Source organism: Petaurus breviceps, unplaced genomic scaffold, assembly GCF_028583685.1.
Source record: "Petaurus breviceps papuanus isolate PSGF00001 unplaced genomic scaffold, PetGlider_PUasm1.0 128, whole genome shotgun sequence".
In the NCBI taxonomy this organism is placed as follows: Eukaryota; Metazoa; Chordata; class Mammalia; order Diprotodontia; family Petauridae; genus Petaurus; species Petaurus breviceps.
The window spans coordinates 10,332,680-10,357,069 of record NW_027185664.1 but is presented as its reverse complement, the minus strand read 5'-3'; the positions used below and the strand labels follow the sequence as shown (position 1 = coordinate 10,357,069).

Here is a 24,390-nt window from a genome sequence, read left to right as displayed (position 1 = left end):
GAGGCAAAGACAGGTAAAAACAACATGGCTACTAAGTGTCAGCATCAGGATTCAAACCCAGGTCTTCTTACCTCTAAGTCTAGAACTCTTGTCTGCTGCGCTACCTAGAAAGTATAGGATTTATAGGGCAATTCTCAGCATTGACCTTAGCACTAAACAGGCTATCTGTAAGAAGGTAATGGTCTTTTTCTCTAAATGATAAAAAATGGATTTTTTTTTTTACTACAGATGATCTTGAGGTCATCTAATGACCTGGAAGATGTTCCTGGTGCCATGATTTTCATGGTCACTTCTTTACTTGAAGAGACACACTGTAAAGATTTGACATCATCTACCATGTGGACCTGATTATTTAGATTCTGGATTCAGTCCTTCGGAAGGGAAAAGGCAATGCCTGGGATTTCTAAGCACTGAACTGATAGAGAGTAAAGACTAATTTGAAGGTTCATGGATGATAGTCACTAGAATTTAGACAGACTGGAGTAATCCTTTAAGAAAGATGAAAGCTGAGGGACGGGCCTAAAAGGACATTCGGGAGCAAAAAGTATATGTTAAAAAAGTGTCTCTTGTTGGACAAAAATCACAAAACTGTGTGTTTTCTCCATGGGTGCAGAAAGGCAATGTGATATAGTGGGCTAGAGTGTTGAAACCTGGGTTCCAGTCTAAGCTCTGATTCATCCTGGATGTGTGACCCTCTTGGGAACTTTCTAAGATTAAGTAAGTGTTGTGGAAAAGATGCAGAACTACATTGATGGAGGGAGTGTACCACCTGGGTGTTCCCTAAACCAGTGAGATCTCAGGTCTAGTCCCTGTCCTTTTAAACACCCTTCCTTGGTAATGGTGTTATTCAGTAAGTCAGCACAATCAGAGCTAATTATGTTGCTATGCAAAAATTGCTGCTTCAAATATTTGAGATGCTAAGTGTTTAATTTATTTAGACTGGTTCATATAAGACATATGGGGTGTCCCAAAAGTCTTAGTGTAGTTTGAAATTATTTAAAATTACATTATGACTTTTGGGACACTGCCGTATTAAAGATGGCAGGAAGAAATAGCAAAGATTTATACTGATAAATAGTTCTTAAAATATTATATTTAGCTAATCCTTGATGATCTTATAATTCAATGGGGGAGATTGATATAAATCTACCTACACATGTAGGTGGCACAATGGAGAGAATGGTGGGCCTTGGACACCTACTAGCCATGTGATCCTGCACAAATCACTTAACCTCTGCCTCAATTTCCTCAACTGTAAAATGGGAATAATAATAACACCTACCTCCCAGGGTTACGAGGATCAAATGAGATATTTGTAAAGCACATTAGCACAGTGCTTGACGTACAGAGGCATCATGAGCAGCTATAATCTCACAAGGATGCTGTACAGAAAGTGTTAGAATTAACGTATCTTTTTTAATGATATAGAAGCACTTGGCCAGGCATAGTGAGGCAGAGTCCAGCCCCAGCAATAGCAGTGGGGCAGCACTCGGGCCTGCAGCCTGACATCGGATGGCAGCATGAGGTCCTATCATAGTGGGGCAGAATCAGGCTCCAGCCTAAGGGAGACAGAGTCAAAGCCCAGTAATGTCAGTACTTCTGCTCTGGCATGGGAGTGGGGGGTGGGGAGGGGTACTAATACCTGCTACATATTTCAGAAGGGTGGAGAATAAGGCAGCAGGACCCGGCAGCAGCAGGCAGTGGAGGGCATGGCTCTCCGGAGCCCAGTAGCAGGGGTAGCGGTGAGCAGCACAGGGTGTCAGCAAAAGGAGGGTTAGCATAGAAAATGACAAAAGTGGGACCAGTGTAGCCCCTTGCTTACTGTAATCCAGAACCGATTTTCCCCTCTGTATAGCTACCAATGTAGCACCCAGTGGTAATTAGACAATTTTTCCCTGGGGAAGGATTGGAGAACCAAGCAGTATTATTGTTGGCAGGTGACTTGCTTTCTAGTGATCAGGATGAAACAAAAGTGTGTAAGCAACTTCCATATAAGCAGAGAAGTCTAGCAGGCAAAGATTTGGTACTGAACATACTCCCCACCCATACTGTATACCCTTAACAGCATGAGACTCTCAGGGAGGGGAAGGTTGGCAGGTCATGAAACTCTAAGTGGGTAATGGCCTTATAGGATAATTCTCAGTATTGTTCTTAGCACTAAACAGGCTACCCGTAAGAAGGTAATGGTCTTTTTCTCTAAATGATAAAAAAGGATATATATATATATATATATACATATATATATATATATATATACATATATATATATATATTTTTTACTACAGATGACCTTTAGATCATATAATGACCTGGAAGATGTTCCTGGTGCTGCGATTGCTCATGGTCACTTCTTTACTTGAAGAGATACACTATGGCCTGCAAAGATTTGACATCATCTACCATGTGGACCTGACTATTTAGTTTCTGGTTTCAGTCATTCTGAAGGGAAGAGGCAATGCCTGGGATTTTTAATCTCCATTCCCCTACATTTAGTGTATCTCTCAAGGGGAGATTATATTCTTTTGTTTTCTTTTATTTTCTAGGGTTTTTTCTTTTTGTTTTTTAGTTTTTGCTTTCCCCCTTTAATGCTGCCTATATCAGGCTTCTTGCATGTTGTGGTCAGAGTAGTCTGGTAACAGCCCTAAAGACATTTCAGTTCTTTTAGAACATAGACATTAAATGTAATTGGGAAATATTTAATAAAAATAAATAAAATGGAATAGAACATAGACTAATACGCGGTTTTCTAAGTCAGTATGTAGCCAGCAGGGTTCCTTATGTAAGGTCTGGCAGCTCCGTTTCTATTTGGCATCACTGCTTTAAGAACTTACCATTAAGGGGTAGAGTGTGGTGGGAGTAGTGCCCTAAACAGCTCCTACCCTTCCCCTACTGGTTAGGCTAGTTCTTCTTAAAAGGTATTTTATAAAGTAGATAATATCCTCCTGATATCATTGGTTCAGTGGACAAAGGCTTAGGCCATGAATTTGACTTCAGCCAGGACACAAGGAATGGAGCTCCTGTCTTGGCATGTAACCACAACCAGCATCTTGAGCCTTGCCCTAGGACACTCTGCTCAAATGGATCAATTGTTTAACCTGGACAACAATCCCTTCCTGGCTCTGAATGCCCTTTGCCTGCTATGGCTAAGTGAACCAAATTTGGTTAACTGTTAGATGGATTACAAGGTCTCTTTTGTTCCATTTTTGAACCTAGAGTATTAGGGGACCTACCTGAGTCTGGTCCAGTGCCTAATACTATATTATATATATATATATATATATATATATATACATATATACATATATATATATAATAAGGTCAAGTAGTGTTCATAGTTTAGACAGTATTAGACTTGGAGTCAGAAAGATAGAAGTTTGGATCCTGTGATTAACATCGTTGCCTCAGTTTTTTCATTTGGAACGTGGGAATAGTAATAGCACCTACCTCACAGGATTTATTGAAAATGCAAATATAAATCATTAAAAAAAACATATGTATATATACATATATGTACATATACATAAATGTTAACTATTATTATTATTTATCATTATTTTTTTATAATTTGTGTTTACATAGATGGACTTGTAAGAGGTCAGTCATATTTTCCATATGACGTTAAACTGATTTGGAATTTAACCTTGTGTAAGTAATTTACTTGGGACATCCCGTTCTGAAGGTGTAGTCCACAGAGGAAAATGATTATTATTCAGCTTAATCCAGTCCTAGATTTATGCATCATAGCTAACAACATTAATTATAGCCAGTATTTCCATGTTTATGCACAACTATAAAAGGCATCGGACAAAATGACAGATATTGCTGAGCCCAGGTTTGTGATACTAATGGTTCCAGAATGGAAGGGAAATATAGAAAACATCCTTTGACTGATGAACGACCCGAAATCCAGCCAGTGAGTAGCAGCAGCAAATAGTCTGCAGTGTCTGATGCCTATTTTCAATCTTCATGTGAAACTAACATTCTGAATGGGAAATCTGTATCTGTTATAATCATTTATTCTGAGTTTGTTTTGTGAGTTGAAAAGAGTATCTCTAAGAACTCTTCCACCTCTTAACATTTATAGTCTTTTAACTATTAGAGAAAGATGCACGATTTCAGAGGGGAGATTATAAATGGTTTGTTGTCTCTGTGTATCATTGGATGGCTAACGTAGAGTACAATTTAATATATCCAGACTGAAAAATCTTTATCTATCTTGTTTTTAAAAAGTTAATTTGAATTATTTTTTGTTTTAGTCTCCAGGAAAAAGTAATTTTGATCGAGAAATCATAGCCTGTATACTTTATTATGACATCATAGCCATGGAACTGAGAATGTCTGAGGAAGAGCAGACATTTTTGCAATCAGAGGACTTGGCTTCCGATCCTGCCTATCACCAGCATGATGTTGGACAATTCTCTTAACTTTGCTAGGCTTCACTTGCCTCATCTGTAAAATGAGGAGGCTAGAATTGGCCTCTGAGTTGCTTTTAAACTTTAGATCTGCAACCCTATGATCCCATAAAATAGCATCAGACTGCAGAATCAAAGTTATATTTAACAATGCGTTTACAAACTACAATGATCTTCTTAATTTTAAAAATTAAATTAAACTTATTTTTAATTTTTATTTTCCGTTCCAAATTACAATGCCCATTTAAAAAAGCAAATGAAATGTCTCTGGCAAGACTTTCCTCTATTGGGAGCAATAGCTTAGAGATTTCTTCAAATCTACGCTCACCACGAGGTAGAGATGCCAAGAAGGGAAAAGTCACCATTGGGAAGAATCAGGATGAAAGGAAAATAGATAATTATTGTACTTTAAAATTTTCTCAGCAGGTGGCTTCCATACTCTTTCTGGATTTAAGTGTCTGTGCTTTGGCTTTTTTAGGATGCTTTAGTGTCCAACATATCAAGGAGGCTTTGGAAATCTGAATATCTGAATTCTTCCAGATCTCACCAGGGTGTATCTGATTTTTCAAGTTCACCAGCCTCTGACAGGTTGAAAGCAACTGAAGTTTAGTAACATACATATATACATACATTCATGCATGCATACATACATACATACACACATGCATACATGCATGCATACACACATACATGAACATGTCTGGGAGGTCAGCAAGAGTGACTGCTTAGGAGATTGATTAGGTTGGTTGAGTTATCCAGTAGCTGGGCAGAATAAGGACCCAGCATTCAGTCCTCAATGTACTATTATATGCATAATTGTGGGCAACCTTAGGGTTTCAGTTTCCCCCTCTGTGAATGAAGTGGTTAGACTAAATAATGTCCGAGGTACCCTCTAGCTCAGAATGCATGATTTTATGTATGACCTTGATTTATTCAGTTCACTTTGGATTTTTTGGTTTTTTCCCCATCTAGAAAACTAAGCTATCTGGCAGGAGTGAGTAACAGGCCCTTTGTTCATGGATCAGAATATAGTAAATAGTGTCTCAGTGAGGGACTAAACAAAAGCTATATTCTGAGATGGCACTGGTAATGGTGGCAGACAAAACTGTGACTCTCCTAGTCAGATTTTCAGATTTGCTGAGTGTAGTGGGGATACTTTCTAGAACACCTGCTGTGCCCTAGACTCTACCTTCTCAGATATACAATAAATCTTCCCTTCTAGCTTTCCCTCCAGGGTAGTCATCCCCTCTATCCAGGGATAGATACATCTTTACTGTAGTCCAAACAATAGTTTACTTTAATTTTTTTTAACAGTAGAAATGCCAAAATCTTAGATTCTCGTTATTGTTCTTGTTGAGTCACGTCCAACATTCCGTGACCCCATTTTGTATTTTCTTGATAAAGACACTGGAGTAGTTTGCCATTTCCTTCTCCAGTTCATTTTACAGATGAGCAACTGAGGCAAACAGGGTTAAGTAACTTGCCCAGGGTGACACAGCTAGTCAAAGTTTGAGGCTGGATTTGAACTCAGGAAGATGAGTCTTCCTGATTCCAAGCCTACTGCTTTATCTGCTGGACTACCTAGCTGCCCTAGAATCTTAGATACAAGTTCAATTATTATTATACTGGTTATTAAATCAGCAGCATTATTATTGTTCATGAAAAATAACAAATATGTCACACCTCAAAATTTTCAAATTACTTTATGTCCTGCTTTAATCTTCACATAAAACATTTAAGGTAAGTACTGTATTTATAATGATCCCCAATATGCAGATTAGGAAACTGAGGCTGAGAAAAGATTAAGTGAATTAGTCAGGGTCAGAAGCTACTAGGTTTTTGAAACAGGATCTGAACATAGGTCTTTCTGACTCTCAACCTATCCATTATATCAGAGGAGTCAAACGCTGGCTCTGCTGCCCCAGGGGGCCTGCAATGGGCCCAAACATTTCTATTTGTGATTGACACCATGGAATGACACTGTATCAAATATGTTTACAAGATTATGGGATTTCTGGGAGTCTGCTTAGTGTGTTTCCTCTTTGTAACCCTTCCAGAATCCCAGTGGACAAGCACCTTTTCAATCGCAAGCATTATTTCACTCACAACATCATGGTCACAGTGACATGAATTCCAGACCATTCATTGTCTGTACCAACCCAGGGGTTCTTGGGCACTCGGCATCCTCAACTACGGCATGCCATCAGGTAAAGTCTTGGACGATGCTGCTTCCTTAGGTGGTTGGAATGTATCCCCAATGGTCCCCGTGCTCTTGATTCATTAATTTAAAGGCCACACCTACCTCATCTTGACATAAGATGTGAAGACATGAATTTATACAAAGATTTGGTAGCTAAGGGCGGGTCACCTCTCCTGTTCTTAGTGTGAGCAGGATTCCGAGGCCTGGAACCTCCTTTCCTAACACTGAATGTTGGAGGAGTCTAACCTGCCTCCCCACCTAGTTGGCCATCACTAAGTGAAAGAAGATGCTGAATGAAGGGAGAAGAATGCAGATTTGTTACCCACGCTACACCTATGTCTATGCCACGGTTTCTTTCCATGCCTCTAGAATAAAGTGCAATTTCTTCAGTCAGGCATCTTGTTTGGCATCATTCCCCTTTTCTCACTCTCTGTTTCTATCATACTAGCTTGCTGCCTATTCCCTACTTAGGACATGACATTTCCTGCCTCTCTGTACCTTCTCTTGGTTCCGACTGGAATGCATGCCTTTCACTGCTGCCCCATACACTCCATTACTTCCTCCAAAGCCCAGCTCAGGAACCACCTCATGCACAGAGCTTTCCCTGATCCTCCCAAAGACGACCATTTTATCTTAAGATTATTCTGGGTGTAATTGTGTATCATTGGTATTTATTTACCTGCTGTGCTTCCTAGATAAGCTTTTTGAGTGCAGGGGTTGATTCGTTTTTGTCTTTGTATACATATTGCTGTGCACAGGGTCTGGGCACATAGTAGGTACCTTTTAAATGTTTAAGCTGTTGAATGTTTTTGAATGAATCAAACTATGACCTCTCGAGTTAAACCATCTTTGTGATGACTTTTAAGTTCTCCTAAGTTTTCCTTTCATCAGTATGGGCCAAACTCCATGACTTCTTATGATTTTTTTCTGTATTCAACATATGCTACTAGTAAAGGAGGAATAGATCTTAACTCTCTCTGTGATAACAAAAATATAGCCTCTTCTTTAGATGTAATAGTTCCAAGCATGTTTCCCATGTAAGTGGTATAATATTTTTTTCCCCTTATTAATTCCTGAATGCTTTAGGTTAAGATCACCTGAGAATTTTCACACCAGAAGGGTTCAGGAGCAGTCATTGAACTTCTGGCACCTTTGCCCCACCCCTGTAATCTTCCCGGCCATCCCTAGTCTTCAGGAGTTCTCCCCCCACCCCATCAACAGATCTACCTGGTAGCATGAGGATCCCATCCAGTCAGTGAGGTGGATATTGTGCACATTTATTCTAAAGTGACATCTCAGATGATCCCACTACCCCTGTGATGAGGGCAATCACACAGTCCTGGAGCAGAAAGAGAATGTAGATGTCATCCAGTCCAGTGTGGCTCAGTGAGAAGAGGGACAAACTTACCCGAGCTCTTAGATTCAGGCCTTCATTGTATACTGCTCAAATTCTTTTCATTTCAACAAAAATTGATCAAAGGCTTACTATGTGGAAGGCAGTATTTTGGGTGCTGAAGATAGAAAAAGAATGACAGTTACTACACTCAAGGAATTTGTAATGTAATCACAGACAATCTCTTGTTATTATATAACATAAAATGATTATATGCTAATAGTTTTCTATAATGTGGAGTATGATAGGAGCAATGGAGAAATCCAGACAAAATACTCTAGAAAAACTTGAGGAGGGAGCACTTTCAGCTGGAATGGATGTGGAAAGTTTGAGGGAGGACTTCACCCTGTTGGTAAGAACTGAGTTGAACCTGGAGGAAACAGAAGGATTCTGAGTGGCAGAAATGAGGAAGGAGTGCCTTCTAGGTATGGGAGACAGCCTATGTAAATTCATGGATGATGGAGAGAACATGTTGAGCTGGAAAAATAGGCAATACTTTGGCTGCAGCACGCAGTATATAAAAAACATCAGTGGGAAATGAGGCTACATTGAGTCACATGGTGAAAGGCCCTAAATGCCTGGCTGAGGAGTTTGTATTTCATCTGAGAATTCAGAGATTAACCAAAGACTTTTTTTTTTAATCCTGACTTTGTTACCTAATGGCCTAGCTTTCCCTTCCATTTTTGTTTCTTCTGCAAATTTGATGAAGTGCAATTTGTGCTTAAAGTATTGATAAAATGTTGGGGCGGCTAGGTGGCGCAGTGAGTAGAGCGTTGGCCCTGGAGTCCCGGCCTCAGACACTTAACACCCACACAAAAAGACTAGCCGTGTAACCTTGGGCAAGTTACTTAACCCCAATTGCCCTCCAAAAAGCAAAACAAAAACAAAGTATTGATAAAATGTTAAAGAGCAGAGGACCTAAGAATTTCCACTAGAGACTCCCTTGTAAGGGAGAAGACTCATAACTAACCAATTTCATTTCTTTTCTTGCAGGGCAAAGAGTGGTCACTATGGAAAATATTTTTGGCCTGTCTTTTGGCCTGTGTGATTACAACAGCAATAGGCGTGTTGATACTGAGTCTAGTGAGGAGTAATTTTAATAATCCCACAATTGTCATTCAGATACCACAAAGCACCGTAGCTACAACAACTGCAAGTATGACCACAACGACAGGTTCCAGCTCTTCTGCAGACTCCACCACAGCCAATGTAACAATCGCGGCCACAAGGGGTACAGCAGACACCTCTGTGCCAATAACCCCCGAGGCCACTTCAGGCGCTGCCTCAACTGCTTCTGGCAACACAGCTAGTGCTGCCAGTACAGCGGATGCCACCGTAACTGCAAGTGGGTCATCAACAGCCTAGGGCATTGCATGTGTCTAGCAGCAGCTACTTGGCACTGTGGAGAGAGCATTGAAAGACCTGAATTCAAATCTAGCCTTAGACATTTACTAGCTGTGTGAGCAGGAACAAGTCACTTAACCTCTGTCTGCTTCAATTTTCTCAACCATAAAATGGAGATAATAACTCTCAGGGATGTTGTGGGGATCAAAAGTATGAGATAATATGTGTAAAATGTTTAGCACAGCGCCTGGCACATAGCAGGGGCTTGCCAAATGCTTGTTTTCTTTTTTCCTTGCCCCCCAACCACAGCTAATACTGAGACCACAATGGCGCCACCACAGCTTCAACTGAGGCCACTCCAAGCACCGCTTCAATCGCTCTTGTTACCTCTACAGGCGCCCCTATAGCTACAACTTCAACCCCTGCAGTTGCCCCCGCAGGTGAATCAGGCACCGTAAGATCCCCTGCTCCTACAAGCGTAGCAGAAACTCCACTAGCCACCGCCATGGCTTCCTCCCAAAACCAATGTAGCCTCTCCCACCATGAAACAAGATGGGATTCTTATAACCACGACCACTATCCCAGCTGCAACCATGAGGACAGCTTCACCAATAATATCATGCTTGTTATGGTCGGGGCAAAAGTCCCTACCACAACATGACCAATGTCACAGGAATTTGTTTTGGCCAACTGTGCTCATGTAAATCAAGGGTCCTCCCTCCCTCCCTTCCTTCCAGATGGAGGGAGGATGTTTGATCGTTGGAAAAATTAAATAAAAAATCAGTTTTGATCATGTCACTCCTATGAGCAAATATTAACGCAATAGCAACAATAACAACAAGCCCACAACTGTACTGGAGACCACTATAGCCACCAGCACCAGTGCCATCACCATAGCTATGCTGTATACCACAATAGGCAGTACCACCACAATATAAGGCAGGTTTTTCACAGGGCATGAGTGAAGGATAAAAAATGGATTGCCTTTTGTTGCATTGGTATTCTCCTTATGTTAGAAGAAATCTGAGAAAGGCTCCTCAGTATATTAGATAGACCATCCCTGCTGCAAACATGGTATGTAATTGTTACATAGGATAGTCAAATCTGAATCTGCAAGGAAACATTCACATTAATGAAATCATATGCACTTGTATGTTTCCTTTTATTCTTTCAGTTATAAAAATTAATATTAGACACATTTGTAGACCATAAAAAATCAGTGTGTTTTTGGAAGCTGTTGTGCAAAAAGAAAGTGAGAGTTTCTGAATTCCTTTTAGGAATTTCTGAGAGTGTAAATAAAGCTATATTTGTAATTATCCCTTCTATTATGATGGTATTTGGATACAGTAATGGCTAACATTTGTATGTTTACAAAAGGGCTTTAATATTTACAACACTCTTTACATACATTACAAAGTACTTTACATGCATGCATGTATACAATTCTAAATAAAATTCATTTTTCCCAAACAAAATGCTGTATTAATGATGTGCTGAATGGGTTCAAGGATCTTAAATTTCACTGATGTGAGTATTCTGTCCAGAGATATAGACCCCAAGCCTTCTATAACTGAGTTAGATGATCTTTGAGAGTTGCTACATCTGGACAGTTCATGGCCCTGCAACCAATCTGGTCATAAGTGTCTTTGTAGTTTGTTAGACATTGTTGAACAACACACATAGACCACCTTCAGGCCTTACCTGAAACCTGTCCAGAGCTTATACTTGGCTAGTAGTCTTTGATGAACCTGGGGTCATTGTCATGCCCCAGTGAGATTCAGAGAATGGCTCTGGTGGAGGTCAGCAGTTTTGCAAATTGTACTTTTTTGATGAAGACTTCTCTAGATATTGGTACTCAGGTTAATAGTTAACCACATATAGCTCTAGCCAGCTTTCCAGAGATAAACTGTTAAGGATAGGTGTTGCTTTGTGAATGACTCTATCTAAATGACAGGCAGAGTAATGTCGTGCAGAGTACCGGATTTGGAATGAGAAGAGCAGGGTCCTTATGTGTCTTTGTGACTTTGTACTAATTGTGATCTCTCTGGGCTATTTCCTCATTTCTAAAATAAAGGTATTAGAACAGATAATGTCAAGAACTGGAATACCTTACATATAATTATGTGCTATTAAATTATTAGCGTGTGTTAAAGTGACCAGAGGGTTAAATTAGCTGGAGGTCTGAGGTGAATGAGTAGGCATGAGCAAGAAATCAACTGCAGGGATGATGGCTCTCTGGCAAACAACGACAAAAACATCCCGAGCCCTAGAGGTGCTGGGATACCTCTTAGGTTGGAAGGCCTTAGTGGGAGAGAGTATCTTGTGCCAGTGCCCATCAGGGTCTTACACTGTCAGGGGTGGAGGCAGCGGAAGGGTACCCTTACTGTAGAAACTCTGCACATGGCCTTCAGAGGATGGAGGTCCTAGGGAGGGTCTCGAGTGGGAAAACAAGAAGCTGGAAGCTGCCCCTAAGGAAAAGAGTGGCTCTGGAGGAGGAGAACAAGGGCTGCTCGTGCAGTAGTTCCAAGAGTATGAATTTGCTGTGAGATGTGGGCTGGCAGGATCCTCTGGATGTCTCAAGAACAGTTAAAGCAGATATTTGAGTTTTCCTGATCTTTCTGTTTGGTGTTCTCTTCTTCCCTAAATTATCCTGCATTTACTTACATTTTTATCTCTATCTCCCAGTATAAACTCCTTGAAAAGGTGAGTGAGTAACAAAGCTGAGATTAGAACCCAGGACCTCGGAATCTGTATTCAGTGCTTGATGTTCAAGTTCCAACAATCGGGCAATGAGTGCAGAGTGCAGTAGTTCAGAGAGCAAGCATTTCGACTTCATGAGAGGCTTGAGCAGTTTCCTACTTTGGAGGACTAGAGGGGGGGCTCCGCAGACTGCATAAGGTCACAGCGTGTTTCCAATTATCATTTTAGAACCCGGAAATATGTTCAGACAGCTCTCTTATTTCCCTCCAAAGAAACATAAACACCTCTGAATCAAGGCTGCCTAATATCTCTAACACACAATTTTGTAAGTAGGTGAAATGCTTAAGGAACAGTATGGTCATACTGAAAAGTAATTTGGAATTATATACAAAATGTTGCTAAACAGTGTATTTCCTTTTGCGCAGGAATAACATTGCTAGGCCTACAACCAAAAGAAATTAAAGAAAGAGGGAAAAGTCACATATGGACAAAGATATTTGTAGCAGCTCTCTGTGGTGGCAAAAAAAAAAACACAACTGGAAAATAAGAGAATGTCCAACGATTGAGGAATGGCTGAATACACATACACATACATATATATCTAAACACATTTATGTACATATGTATATGATGGGATACTATTTTCCTGTAAGAAATAAGGAAATATATGATTTCAAAGTGATATGGAAAGACTTATGTGAACTGATGCAGTGATGAAAGTCAAACTAGAACAGTGTCTATTCTAATATCAATATCATAAAAACATATAATTTTAAGATTTTTATGAACTGATGAAAGTGAAATAAGCAGAAACAAGAGAACAATTTATATAACAATAATTCCATAAAGACAATTACTTTTGAAAACTCTAAGAACAATTATCAATACAATGACCATAATTCCTGAGGACCATTGATGAAGCATATCCTCTATCTCCTGACAGAGAGGTAAAGGGTTCAGGGTAAAGAAATATGTGTGTGTATGTATATGTATACACATATAAGTATATAAAATATACTTTAAAAATAAATATATATATCTAACATGGCCAATGAGGGAATTTGTTTTGCTTGACTATATTTGTTTTAAAGGGAATTTATTTTCTTTTTTTTCAGTGGAGTGGTGGTGGAAGGGAAGGGAAAGAAAATAGATTTCTGTTAATTAAAAACTAAAATCTTAAAAAGAAATAAAACCATTTTAAAAAAAGGCTTGTTTTTAAAAGAATTTGTTGTCATGGAAAAAGCACTGGGTGAAGAATAAAAAGACAGGCTTCAATCCTGACCCTGTCACTTACTAGTTTTGCAACCTTGGACAATTCACTTAATCTCTATGTGTATCAGTATCCTCACTTGTAAAATAAGGGATTTGGACAAGATGGTTTCCAAAGTCCCTTTTAGATCTTAGTTCTGTTATCTTTTTGTTATATAACATTTGACCCCATGATAAATTCTCTGTGCTACATGTGACAAGCTCCCACTGAGTTCTTGGGGTGTTTCCTTTATCCCTTCTCCATTTCTGGTTTTGTATTTCTGCTCCAAGTAGAGTCAAGCTTCTTGAAATTATGGCATCTAGGCCCTATAAAGCTGCTCCAGGAGTTTTTCATTAGTCCTGTTGGGTCAAGTCCAAGAGCCAGCACTTCTGCAGGAGGTTGAAGCAATGAGATGGTGGTTGTAACATATGGCAGTTCAGAAAATGGGTGGCCTGTGACTCAGTTTTGATTTACCACAATTACTGATTGTTTTGGGCTAAATATTTTACCTTTCCTGTTGTTCGTGATGTTTACCAGGGCCTAGCCCTTTTGGGGAATTATAGCTTATTAAAAAATACCTTCTTCATCCTTGGGAGGTGTTAGAGAAACCCTCAAGTAGAAAAAAAAAACCCAAACAACTCCTTAAGTGTGGGGCAGCTAGGTGATATAGTGCACCAGTGAATAGAGCACCAACCCTGGAGTCAAGAGGCCTTGAGGTCAAATATGACCTCAGATACTTAGCACTAGCTGTGTGACCTTGGGCAAGTCACTTAACCCCAATTTCCCTGCCTACCCCCCTCCAAAAAAAGACTAAAAAACAAAAACAAATCCTGAAGTGTTTGTAACACAAAATACTATCCACTTCTCTCCAAAATTCTATGCTACTTATGTTTTTTTGGTGCTGACTACATTAGGGAGAATGTTAGTATTGCGAGTGAATCTATCTTTAAACCACACTCAAATTTTAAGAAGGAAAGTAGGCTCAGGGCAGTCTATAAGCAGCATCTACTGTAACAAATTTGCATAATCAAGCAAGACAAATCCCCTTGTTGGATATTTTTTTAAAAATGCCTCATTCTGTACTTTGGATCCATTACCTCTCTGTCAAGAGGTGGAAAGCATGCTTCATCACCATCCTCAGGAATCATGGATGGTCATTGTATTGATGATGATTCTTATAGCTTTCAAAGTTGTCTGTCTTTACAGTATCATTGTTGTTGTACAAACTGTACTGCATCGCCCCATTCATTGCTAAGTATATCCAGCAATAGGTAAGGTTAAGTTCAAAAAAAGCACCAGAAAGCAAGCAGTCAATGAATCCATTTCAGAGAGTACAATCAAGAGTTTAAATCCAGGGACAGAGCCAAGATGGTGGAGTAAAAGCAGGAACTTGCTTGAGCTCATCTCTCAATCACCTCCAAATACCTGTAAAAAATTACTCGAAATAAATTTTAGAGCTACAGAACCCACAAAATGACAAAGTTAAACACATCCCCAGCTGAAGACAGCCTGGCAGGCCTATAGGAAGGGTTTATTGCACTGGGCTGGGAGCAGAGCACAGCCCCCAACGGCTGTGTTGGCACAGACTGGTCTGGGGCAGGCCTCAGTCACTGGCAATTGTGGCAATTTCCAGACTTCTCAACCCACAAATGCCAAAGACAAAGTAAAAGGTCAGTGGGGAAGCCCTGTTGGACCTGGGTGAGAGAAGAGTGAGGTCCAGCCTCAGCCCCGGGGCAGTGGAGGGGGTAGCAGTGACAGCAGCAGTGGTTACTTCCTGAGCTCCAGGACCACAGATATTGGGGGGATTGAGCAGCTGATCAGAGGGCAATTGCAGCGATCTCTTTGCTGCTGCTGAGACAGGATTCTCTTGTTTTGCCCTGCTTATATCTGGGTCACAGTCTTGGGTGGTGGTCCTGGGGTGAGGAGGAGCTCTGGTATGGCAAAGCTTGTGGTGGCTGTGGAGAGGAAGTCCTCTTCATAGTTCTGAGGCAGAAAAGAGTGCTTGTGGTTACTCACAGACCAGTCAACAGACCAGGAGAGGAGTAAACACCTCTCCTTTGATCATATCACCTTAGAAAAAATGAAAATTTATAGGTGCCTAATAGAAGTAGCTCTGACAACAGCTGTGCAAAACTCCAGAAATTTGACACACAACACTCTCCACTCTGGAAGCAGAGTCCTACTTTGGCAAAGAACTCAAAAATCAAGGAATTGGCTGGGAAAATGAGCAAACAGAGGAAAAATTCAGACTATGGAATCTTTCTTTGGTAACAAAGAAGAAAAAAAATCATAGAACCAGAAGAAGACAACAAAGTCAAAATTTCTGCATCAAAAGCCTCCAAGAAAAATACGAATTGGTTGCAGGCCATAGAGGAGGTCAAAAAGGACTTTGAAAATCAAGTAAAAGAAGTAGAGGAAAATTGGGAAGAGAAATGGGAGTGATGAAAGAAAATCATGAAAAACAAGTCAACAGCTTGTTTTTGTCTCTTTGGAGACCAAAAATTACTGAAGAAAATAATACTTTAAAACATAGACTAACTTAAATGGCAAAAGAGGTCCAAAAAACCAGTGAGGAGAAGAATGCCTTAAAAAACAGAATTGACCAAATGGAAAAGGAGGTCCAAAAACTCACTGAAGAGAATACTTCCTTCAAAATTAGAATGGAGCAAGTGGAAGCTAATGACTTTATGAGAAATCAAGATATTATAAAACAGATCCAAAAGAACGAAAAAATAGAAAACAATGTGAAATATCTCATAGGAAAAACAATTGACTTGGAAAATAGATCCAGGAGAGATAATTTAAAAATTGTTGGACTAAGGGGCGGCTAGGTGGCGCAGTGAGTAAGAGCTCCGGCCCCGGAGTCGGGAGGACCCGGGATCGGTTCCAGCCTCAGATACTTAACACCCACATAAAAAAAAAACTGGCCGTGTAGCCTTGGGCAAGTTACTTAACCACAATTGCTTTAAAAAAATAAATTATTGGACTACCTGAAAGCCATGATCAAGAAAAGAGCCTAGGAATCATCCTCAAGGAAAATTGCCCTGATAGTCTAGAACCATTTCTATTTCTATTTTTCAAATAGAAATTGAAATAATCTACTGATCACCTCTTGAAAAAAGATCCCCAAAAGAAAACATCTAGGAGTGTTCTAATAAAATTTCAGAATTCTCAGGTCCCAGGTCAAGGAGAAAATATTACAAGCAGTCAGGAAGAAACAATTCGAGTATTGTGGAAACATAATCAGGACAACACAAAATCTAGCAGCTGCTACATTAAGGAATTTAAGGGCTTGGAATATGATATTCTGGAGGTCAAAGGAGTTGGAATTAAAACCAGGAATCACCTACCCAGAAAAACTGAGTATAATACTTAAGGGGGAAAAATGGACATTTATTGAAATATAGGACTTTCAAGCATTCTTTTTTTTTTGCTCTTTTTTGGGAGGGGGTAAAGTAGGGCAATTGGGGTTAAGTGACTTGCCCAAGGTCACATGGCTAGTAAGTGTTAAGTGTCTTAGGCCGGATTTGAACTCAGGTCCTCCTGACTCCAGGGCCGGTGCTCTATTCACTGCACCACCTAGCTACCCCTACTTTTAAGCATTCTTGATGAAAAGAACAGAGATGAACAGAACATTTGACTTTCAAATACAAGAATCAAGAGAATCATGAAAAGGTAAACAGGAAAAGAGAAATCATAAGGAACTTGTTAAAGTTGAACTGTTTACATTCCTACATGGAAAGATGATATTTGTAACTCATGAAACTTTTCTCAGTATTAGGATATGTAGTTGCATGGCTACAGATGCATAACCTATATATTGATTTTCTTGTCTTCTCAAAGGGGGGGGAGTGAGGAGGGAGGAAGGGAGAGAATGTGGAAAGGCATAAAAAGGTAAACAGGGAAAGAGAAATCATAAGGAACTTGTTAAAGTTGAACTGTTTACACTCCTACATGGAAAGATGATATTTGTAACTCATGAGACTTTTCTCAGTATTAGGATAGTTGCATGACTACACATGCATAACCTATATATTGATTTGCTTGTCTTCTCAAAGGGGGGGTGGTGAGGAGGGAGGAAGGGAGAGAATGTGGAACTCAAAGTTTTAAAAACAAATGTTAAAAAATTATTTTTACATGCAACTGGGAAGTAAGATACACAGGCAATGGGATATAGAAATCCATCTTGCCCTACAAGAAAGTAAGGAAGAAGAGGAGAAAAGGAGGAGAATGGGAGGATAGAAGAGAGAGCAGACTGGGGAAAGGGGTAATTAGTATTCTCGCCATCTTTGGGTGGGTGGTAGGAGAGAGATGGGGAGAAAATTTGGAACTCTAAATCTTGTGGAAATAAATGTTGAAAATTAAAAATAAATAAATATTTTTTAAAAAAGAGTTCAAATCGAGAATCTTTGACTCCATACTATAGGAACAAATCTACTAAGTATAGAACACTGGGTGAGGCACAAGGGAGTGAAAAGTCTGAATAAAACTATCTAAGGAACAAGAGACCAGTGCCATTAAAGCACAATATTATATCGGTGCATAAGCATATATCAAAACAAAACAAAAAAGCCTATCTGAGGCTTGAGATGAAAGACAATCACTAATGGGGAGGCTCAGAAAAAACTTCACTGAGAGGTGAACTTTAATAGATGGTTGGGAATCCAATAGGCAAAATGAGGAAGGGAAAGCCTCAGGAATTTGCCTGAGAAAAAGGGATGGAGGGAGGAAAATGCATTGCATGGTCATGGGAGTTGGAGTGAGTGAAGATACTTTAGCTGAAGCAGAGTGCATGGAGGGGAGTAATGTTAAATAAACCAGGAAAGTTGGGGTGGGTTTTGAGTACTAAGCAAAACAGTTTAAATTTTACTTAGATGCCAAAATGGAACCACCAATACTGTTTTTAATTTAATATTTTATTTTTCCCCAATTACATATAAAAGCTATTTTTAATATTTGTTTTTTTTCTTTGAGTTCCAAATCCTCTCCCTCCCTCTTTCACTTCTCTTCTGCCATTATTGAGAAGGCAAGAAATTTTACATAAGATAAACATGTGCAATCATGCAAAATATATTTCTATGGTTGTCAGGTTGTGAAAGAAAACACAGACAACCCCCCCCCAAAGAAAAATAAAGAAAAAGTATGGTTCGATCTACATTCACATTCCATCAGTTCTTTCTCTCGAGATGGATAGAATTTTTCATCATAAATCCTTCAGAAGTGTATTGGATCATTGTATTGTTGAGAACAGCTAAGTCATTCACAATTGATCATCATACAATGTTGCTGTTACTTTGTACAACATTCTCATTTCACTCTGCATCAGTTCATGTAAGTCTTTCTTGTTTTTTTCTCAGAGCAGCATCCTGCTTGTCATTTCTTATGACAAAACAGTATTCCAAAACAATCATATATAACCACCTGTTCAGCCATTCCCCAATTGATGACCACCAAACCTTTTTGAGCAAAGGAGAGGTGATATGAAGGATGGCCATGTGCTAGAGGGGGGAAAGAGAGGGAAGACAAGAAGAACTCTTAGAAGGCTATTGCAAAAGTCCAGTCAGGTAGTGCTGGTGAGAGAAGGGATAGAGAAGAGAATGAATTGGAGAATTGTGGCCAAAATGGACTTGGCAGGATGTGCTCAATTATTGGACCACAATTATTGGAAAATCAAAGGAGGAGCTGGTTTTGCTCAAAGATACGACATGTTAAGCTTTAGACACACTGAATTTGGCATGTGGAAGCTCCTCCAGGAGGAAGTATCCAGATGCAGAATTATCTTGGACATTCACACCTGAAGGAGACTGGAGAAACTGATCTGAAGTCATCTGCCTAGGATTATCTTGGGATAATAGCAGTGGAGCTGAAAGAGATCTCAGCGGCTGTCTAGTTCAACTCCCCCCTCCCACATTTAATTTTACAGATGAGGAAACTGAGACTCACAGGGTTGAGTGACTTGCCCAAGGTTACATAGATCGTAAGTTTCAGAGATGGGATTTGAATCGAGGTCTTCTGACTCCACCACCTAGTGAAAGTTATTGAAAAGATAAAGGGAATGTGCATAAAGAAGAGAAGAGGACTAAGGGTAGATTCTTGGGGAACATTAAAGAGTTCAAAAGAAGATGAAGATCCAGAGAGGAAACAGAGAAGTGCTTAAAAGGGTAGGTAGAACACAACTCTTTGACAATATGCAGTATCAATAAGTATAATATTGATACTATTCAGAATCGACATAAATTTAAAAAGTAGGTCTAATCCTATGAGCAGAGCTTCAGACCAGAGAATGAGGGAGGAATTGATGACAGAAGGTAGTATTGTGACACAGAAAACTCAGAGGGAGGTGCTATAGCAAAAGATAGTGAGGGACATCGGGGCAGCCTGTCAATGGCAGGCTTCCCATGGCTGGAGTATGCCATTGGGCCTGTGCATCCTGCTCCATGAGTGATGAGTTAGCTGTGACCAGAAAATTTGGTCAAGGACATTTAGCAACAACAGCATCAGCAACAATAACCATTTTAGTTCTTAAGGTTTGCAAAGCACCCTACATGTGTTATGTGCTGTCATGTGTTACGTGTTATGTCACAACAACTTTGATAGGTATGTTATTATCCTTAATTTAGATGAAGAAACGAAGACTGAGAGAAGTTGACTTGCCCAGATTCACATAGTCTTTGAAGCAGAATTTGAATTCAGGTCTTCTGGCCTCCAAGTCCAACATTCTATCCATTGTACCCAAATTGAGAAAAACACTGACCCTCATGAGTTCCAGTTTGCACCAGATCCCAAGCTCTACATCTCAGGCTGAGCCATGATCTTGTTTGTGTATTTTCTGCTTCTTGATCTGAATGGCCCTACTAGAATGAGGATGAGTCAATAAAGCAGTTAATGAGCATTCCTTTGCCTGTTCATTGGAAAATGTCTATGGAGCACTAAAGAAACTCAAGCTACATTTCCTAGAACTCCTGGGTTTGGGCTAATCCTGTATCTAGGGACAGGTGGGTCTGGTTGAATGTATAGGCTTACAGTCACTTGGTAGTTTTATTTTATTTTCTTCTTATGTATTATTCATTTTTATTGCCCCCTGTGCTAAGAGTAACTTGTTATAGTAAAGAATGGAACAAAATGAAATAATGATAGCAAGGGGATAAGAAATGTGTGGATTCTGTAATATAAGGAAGGAGAGAGTAGAAGGAAGTTGTTAGCAGTGTGAAAAGCCACAGAGAGATTCAGAAGGAGGAAGACTGAAAAAGCATCATTTAATTTGGTAATTATGAAGTCAGAAGATCACAGACTTAGATCTGAAACAGAATTTAGAGGTCACCTAATTCAAGGTGGCAAGCTTCCGCAACACTCCTGAATGCGGTAGAACCAGATTAAAATGTAATTGGGAAATATTTAACAAAAAAAAACCCCAACATATATTACGTGAATAGTGTGTTAATATGTGTTTCTAGGACAATATGCAACTTACTGGTATCCTTATGGACAGTTTAGTGGCACGTGTTTCTATTTGAGTTTGATATCACTGATCTAACTCAGCCTCCTTCATTTTTCCGATAAGGAAATTGAGCTCAGAGAGGTGACTTGATCAAAGTCACAAAAGCAGTAAGTGGCAGAACTAAATTTGAACTCAGGTCCTCTCACTAAATGTAACAGTATTTCTGCTGCACTGAAAGTGTAAGTGAGAGCAGGTTTGGAAGGGAAGTTTCAGTAGAGAAATGGGGTTAAAAACCAGATCACAAAGGGTTGAGGAGACAGTATGTAGTGGGTATGTAGAGAGCATGAGGCATTAGGTATAGACAGCTCTCAAGAAGTTCAGCAGGGAACAGGAGGGGAGAGAGAGAGGGCAATAGAAGAATGACATAGAAGGGTCAAGGAAAGGTTTTTTTTAGGTTTTACTTATTTAAGGATTAGAGAGAGACTAGAACATGTTGGTGAGAGATCAAACAGACGGAGGTGAATGTCTCAAGAAGGAATTGGGTCAAGGGTGAAGGATTAGCCTTATCCAGGAGTTAGCATATTTATTTAATGAGAGGGAAAGACAACTCCTTGAAAAGTATTGAAGAATGGGAAAGGGAGCTACGGACATTAATGTTTCTGTTTTATTTTACTTATGAGGAGGAACCAAGAGGCTTTATGATATTGTAAAGTTTACATGAGGTCAGGGACAAAGTCAGAGCCTGGGTTCACAGCTTCCCCATCTTGAGTCTGCACCTTGGATGGGCCTAGTTCTGGGGCCAGATTTCATGTGCAGAAGAGATGTAGTTTTATGCCAATGTTGCTTAGAATGACAGACTATTAGATCTGGAAGGGACCTAAGAGATCAACTGCTATCCTTTTACCAAGGGGGAAACTGAGCAGAGGCATAACTAGGAATAATTTTACTTGGGACAACTTCAGATGGAGGTGAGACAGCACAGATGACAGTACAGTACACCCTACAGATGTAGCCATGCCGGGAGAAGGGACTGCCCCTCATTCACAAACTCCAGTCTACTTCCCAAAAGGGTATAGGGGACATGCAGGCAGGTCCTAGAAGAAACACCTGGAAGGGAGTGGCTGCAGATATTTTGCTTTTTTGAGGGAATAGGGATAGGATGGAAGTGAACTTTGAGGACGAAGCTTGTCCCTTCTGGAAGAAAATATGTCCTGGATGTTGGCAGTGTGAGGCAACATCTTGACTGGATAGATACAGGCTAGATATTGGATTATATATGACCCATGCTAGCCAAATCTCTGAAACAGAGACCCTGAGGATCCACTCAGTTGTGTAGGTAGTGCTGTGTAGAGAAAAGAATGAAGGCTTGGGAGTCAGAAGACCCCATCTCTGGCACTTACTAGCTGTGTGACCTATGAGAAATCACAACCTCCCTGGGCCTCAGTTTCCTCATCTGTTAAATGAAGGGCTGGGATTGGATGATATCTGGGGTCTCTTTTAGGTCTATTTCAATGATCCTATAGATCCCCCATTCCTTACTCTCTTTATGAAGTTATGTCTTCCTAACTCTAAGAAACTATTTTTTGTCTTATTTTTATTTATTTATTTTTTAAAGCAATCGGGGTTAAGTAACTTTCTCAAGGTTACACAGCCAGTTATTTCTGGGTGTGGTGCTGAGTAATCTGAGCCCGGGATTCGATCTCCAGGTCATCCCGACACTGGAGCCGGTGTTCTTACTCGCTGTGCTACCTGGCCACCCCTGTGTTATTTTTATTGATAGATTTGGTTTGTACATCAACTTTAGTTCCAAATATGTTATCTTGCTTCCTTACCTAGAAAGTTATGTCTTGTAGCAAAGATTTAAAAAGAAAAAGAAAAAAAATCCAGCAAGTAAAACGAAGCAACACTCTCTTGTTATGACAGACAATAGAAGCAAGGTTTCACATCCTTAGTCCCTGTCCTCTGCAAAGAAATCAGGGAGGTGCATTTTTTTTTTTTTTTGGCTATGACTGAGCTTGGTCATTATGATTATCTGGGATTCAATTTAGTTTTGTGGTTGTTACTTATGTTTACAGCATTGTTACCAATATGTATATAGTTTTCTGCTTCTCTCTACTCTGCAACAATTCATAATAATCCTTTAATTTCATCTGTATTTTACTTCTTCATATTTAGGTTTCTTACAATGAAGTAATATTTTCTTATAGTTGACCATAAAATTATTTTTTTGCATTCTCCAGTTAATAGACCTAAACAAAATCATTTTCAGAGATTAAAGTTATTCAAACTCTCCTCTTCATGAAAACTTTGTGGGCCAGTCAGTAAACATATTCATCACTAATTATAGTGTTATACAGAAATTGCCACTTTAAACATGTGACGTTAATACTTTGACTAATACAAATTAATTTTGTGCATAGTTTCGTATAATAGAAAAAACAGATTTGTAATTGGGTTTGAAAAGCCATATGTGGCTTCTCTTGAAAATGGTCTCTACCCTACGGTTTTTGCAATCTAGTGAAGGAGTTAACCATATATTTACATTTTATAGACTTGCCTTGAGTACAGTGTTTTGTGAAAAATAAGGTACTAAGTAAACTTGCATTATTATCAATTATTAATGTGATCTTTATTAAAATGAATTATCAATAGGGTCAGGGACTAGACCTGTAATTTCACTGATGTATGGAGTTCCCAGATAAGAAAACTCTCTACCAATGCAGTTCTATTTCTTCTCCACCATTTATAGAGTTAGAGAATTGCTCAAAACACTGAGAATTTAAGTGGTTTGACAAGGTCATACAGCCATATGTCAGAGAAAGGACTTGAAGCCAGGACTTTCTGTCTTTCAGGATAGCTCTCTTTATTCAGTATACCAAGCAATATAGTCCTGAAAATTTACTTAAGTTGAGTGTGAACTCCTTAAGGGAAGCTAGGTGTCATAGTGGGTAGAGGTGCCAAGCCCAAAACCTTTCAAATCCAGCCTCTGACACTTACTAGCTGTATGACCTTGATCAACTCACTTAACCCTTTTTGCCTTAGTTTCCTCATCTGTAAAATGAGATGGAAAAGGAAATGGTGAACCACTCCAGTATCTTTGCCAAGAAAACCCCAAGTGGAGTCACGTAGAGTCAGAGGTGATTTTACAGCAATAAAAACAACAAGCTCCTTACAGGCAGCAGGGGCTGTTTCATTTTTGTCTTTGTTTGTATCACTGGAATCTAGCACTGCGCATGGCCCAGATCAGGCACTTAATAAATAGTTGTGGTTGTTGGAAGAGCATGGTCCTGATGTTAGGCAACCCGGCTTGTAACCATGAGTAAGTAACTTAACTAATCTGAGCTGCATCTTAAGATGAAGGAAGGGGACTAGGTAAACTTTAATGTCCTTCCAGCTAATAATGTATGAGTGTGTGAAAAAGATCAGTGTTTAAGCAGTATCTTCTTAGATGAAAGATTTATTGCAGTAGGATGGATGCAGGGCAGTTGGTTGTAGGCTTTTTCAGTGGGAGTTCGCACGGAAGGTTGTTTTAGAAGTAATCTCCTTGGGGCAGTGAGGTGGCTCAATGAGTAAAGCGCCAGCCCAGAGTCAGCCTTGGGACAGTTACTTAACCCCAACTGCCTCCAAAAGGCAAAAGAAAGAGAGAGAGAGAGA

The 24,390-nt window shown here is 39.6% G+C and overlaps 1 protein-coding gene across 1 annotated transcript in view; it reads left to right on the top strand.

Moving 5' to 3' along the window:
- Nucleotides 1-8,258: 8,258 nt before the first annotated feature.
- LOC138172320 (uncharacterized) overlaps nucleotides 8,259-24,390 on the top strand; it is a 56,320-nt gene continuing 40,188 nt past the window's right edge. The window contains exons 1-3 of the mRNA XM_069102047.1: nucleotides 8,259-8,357; nucleotides 9,128-9,350; nucleotides 9,745-9,980. Of these exons, the coding sequence (XP_068958148.1) occupies nucleotides 8,259-8,357; nucleotides 9,128-9,350; nucleotides 9,745-9,980 (558 nt within the window). The remainder of the gene's footprint in view (nucleotides 8,358-9,127; nucleotides 9,351-9,744; nucleotides 9,981-24,390) is intronic.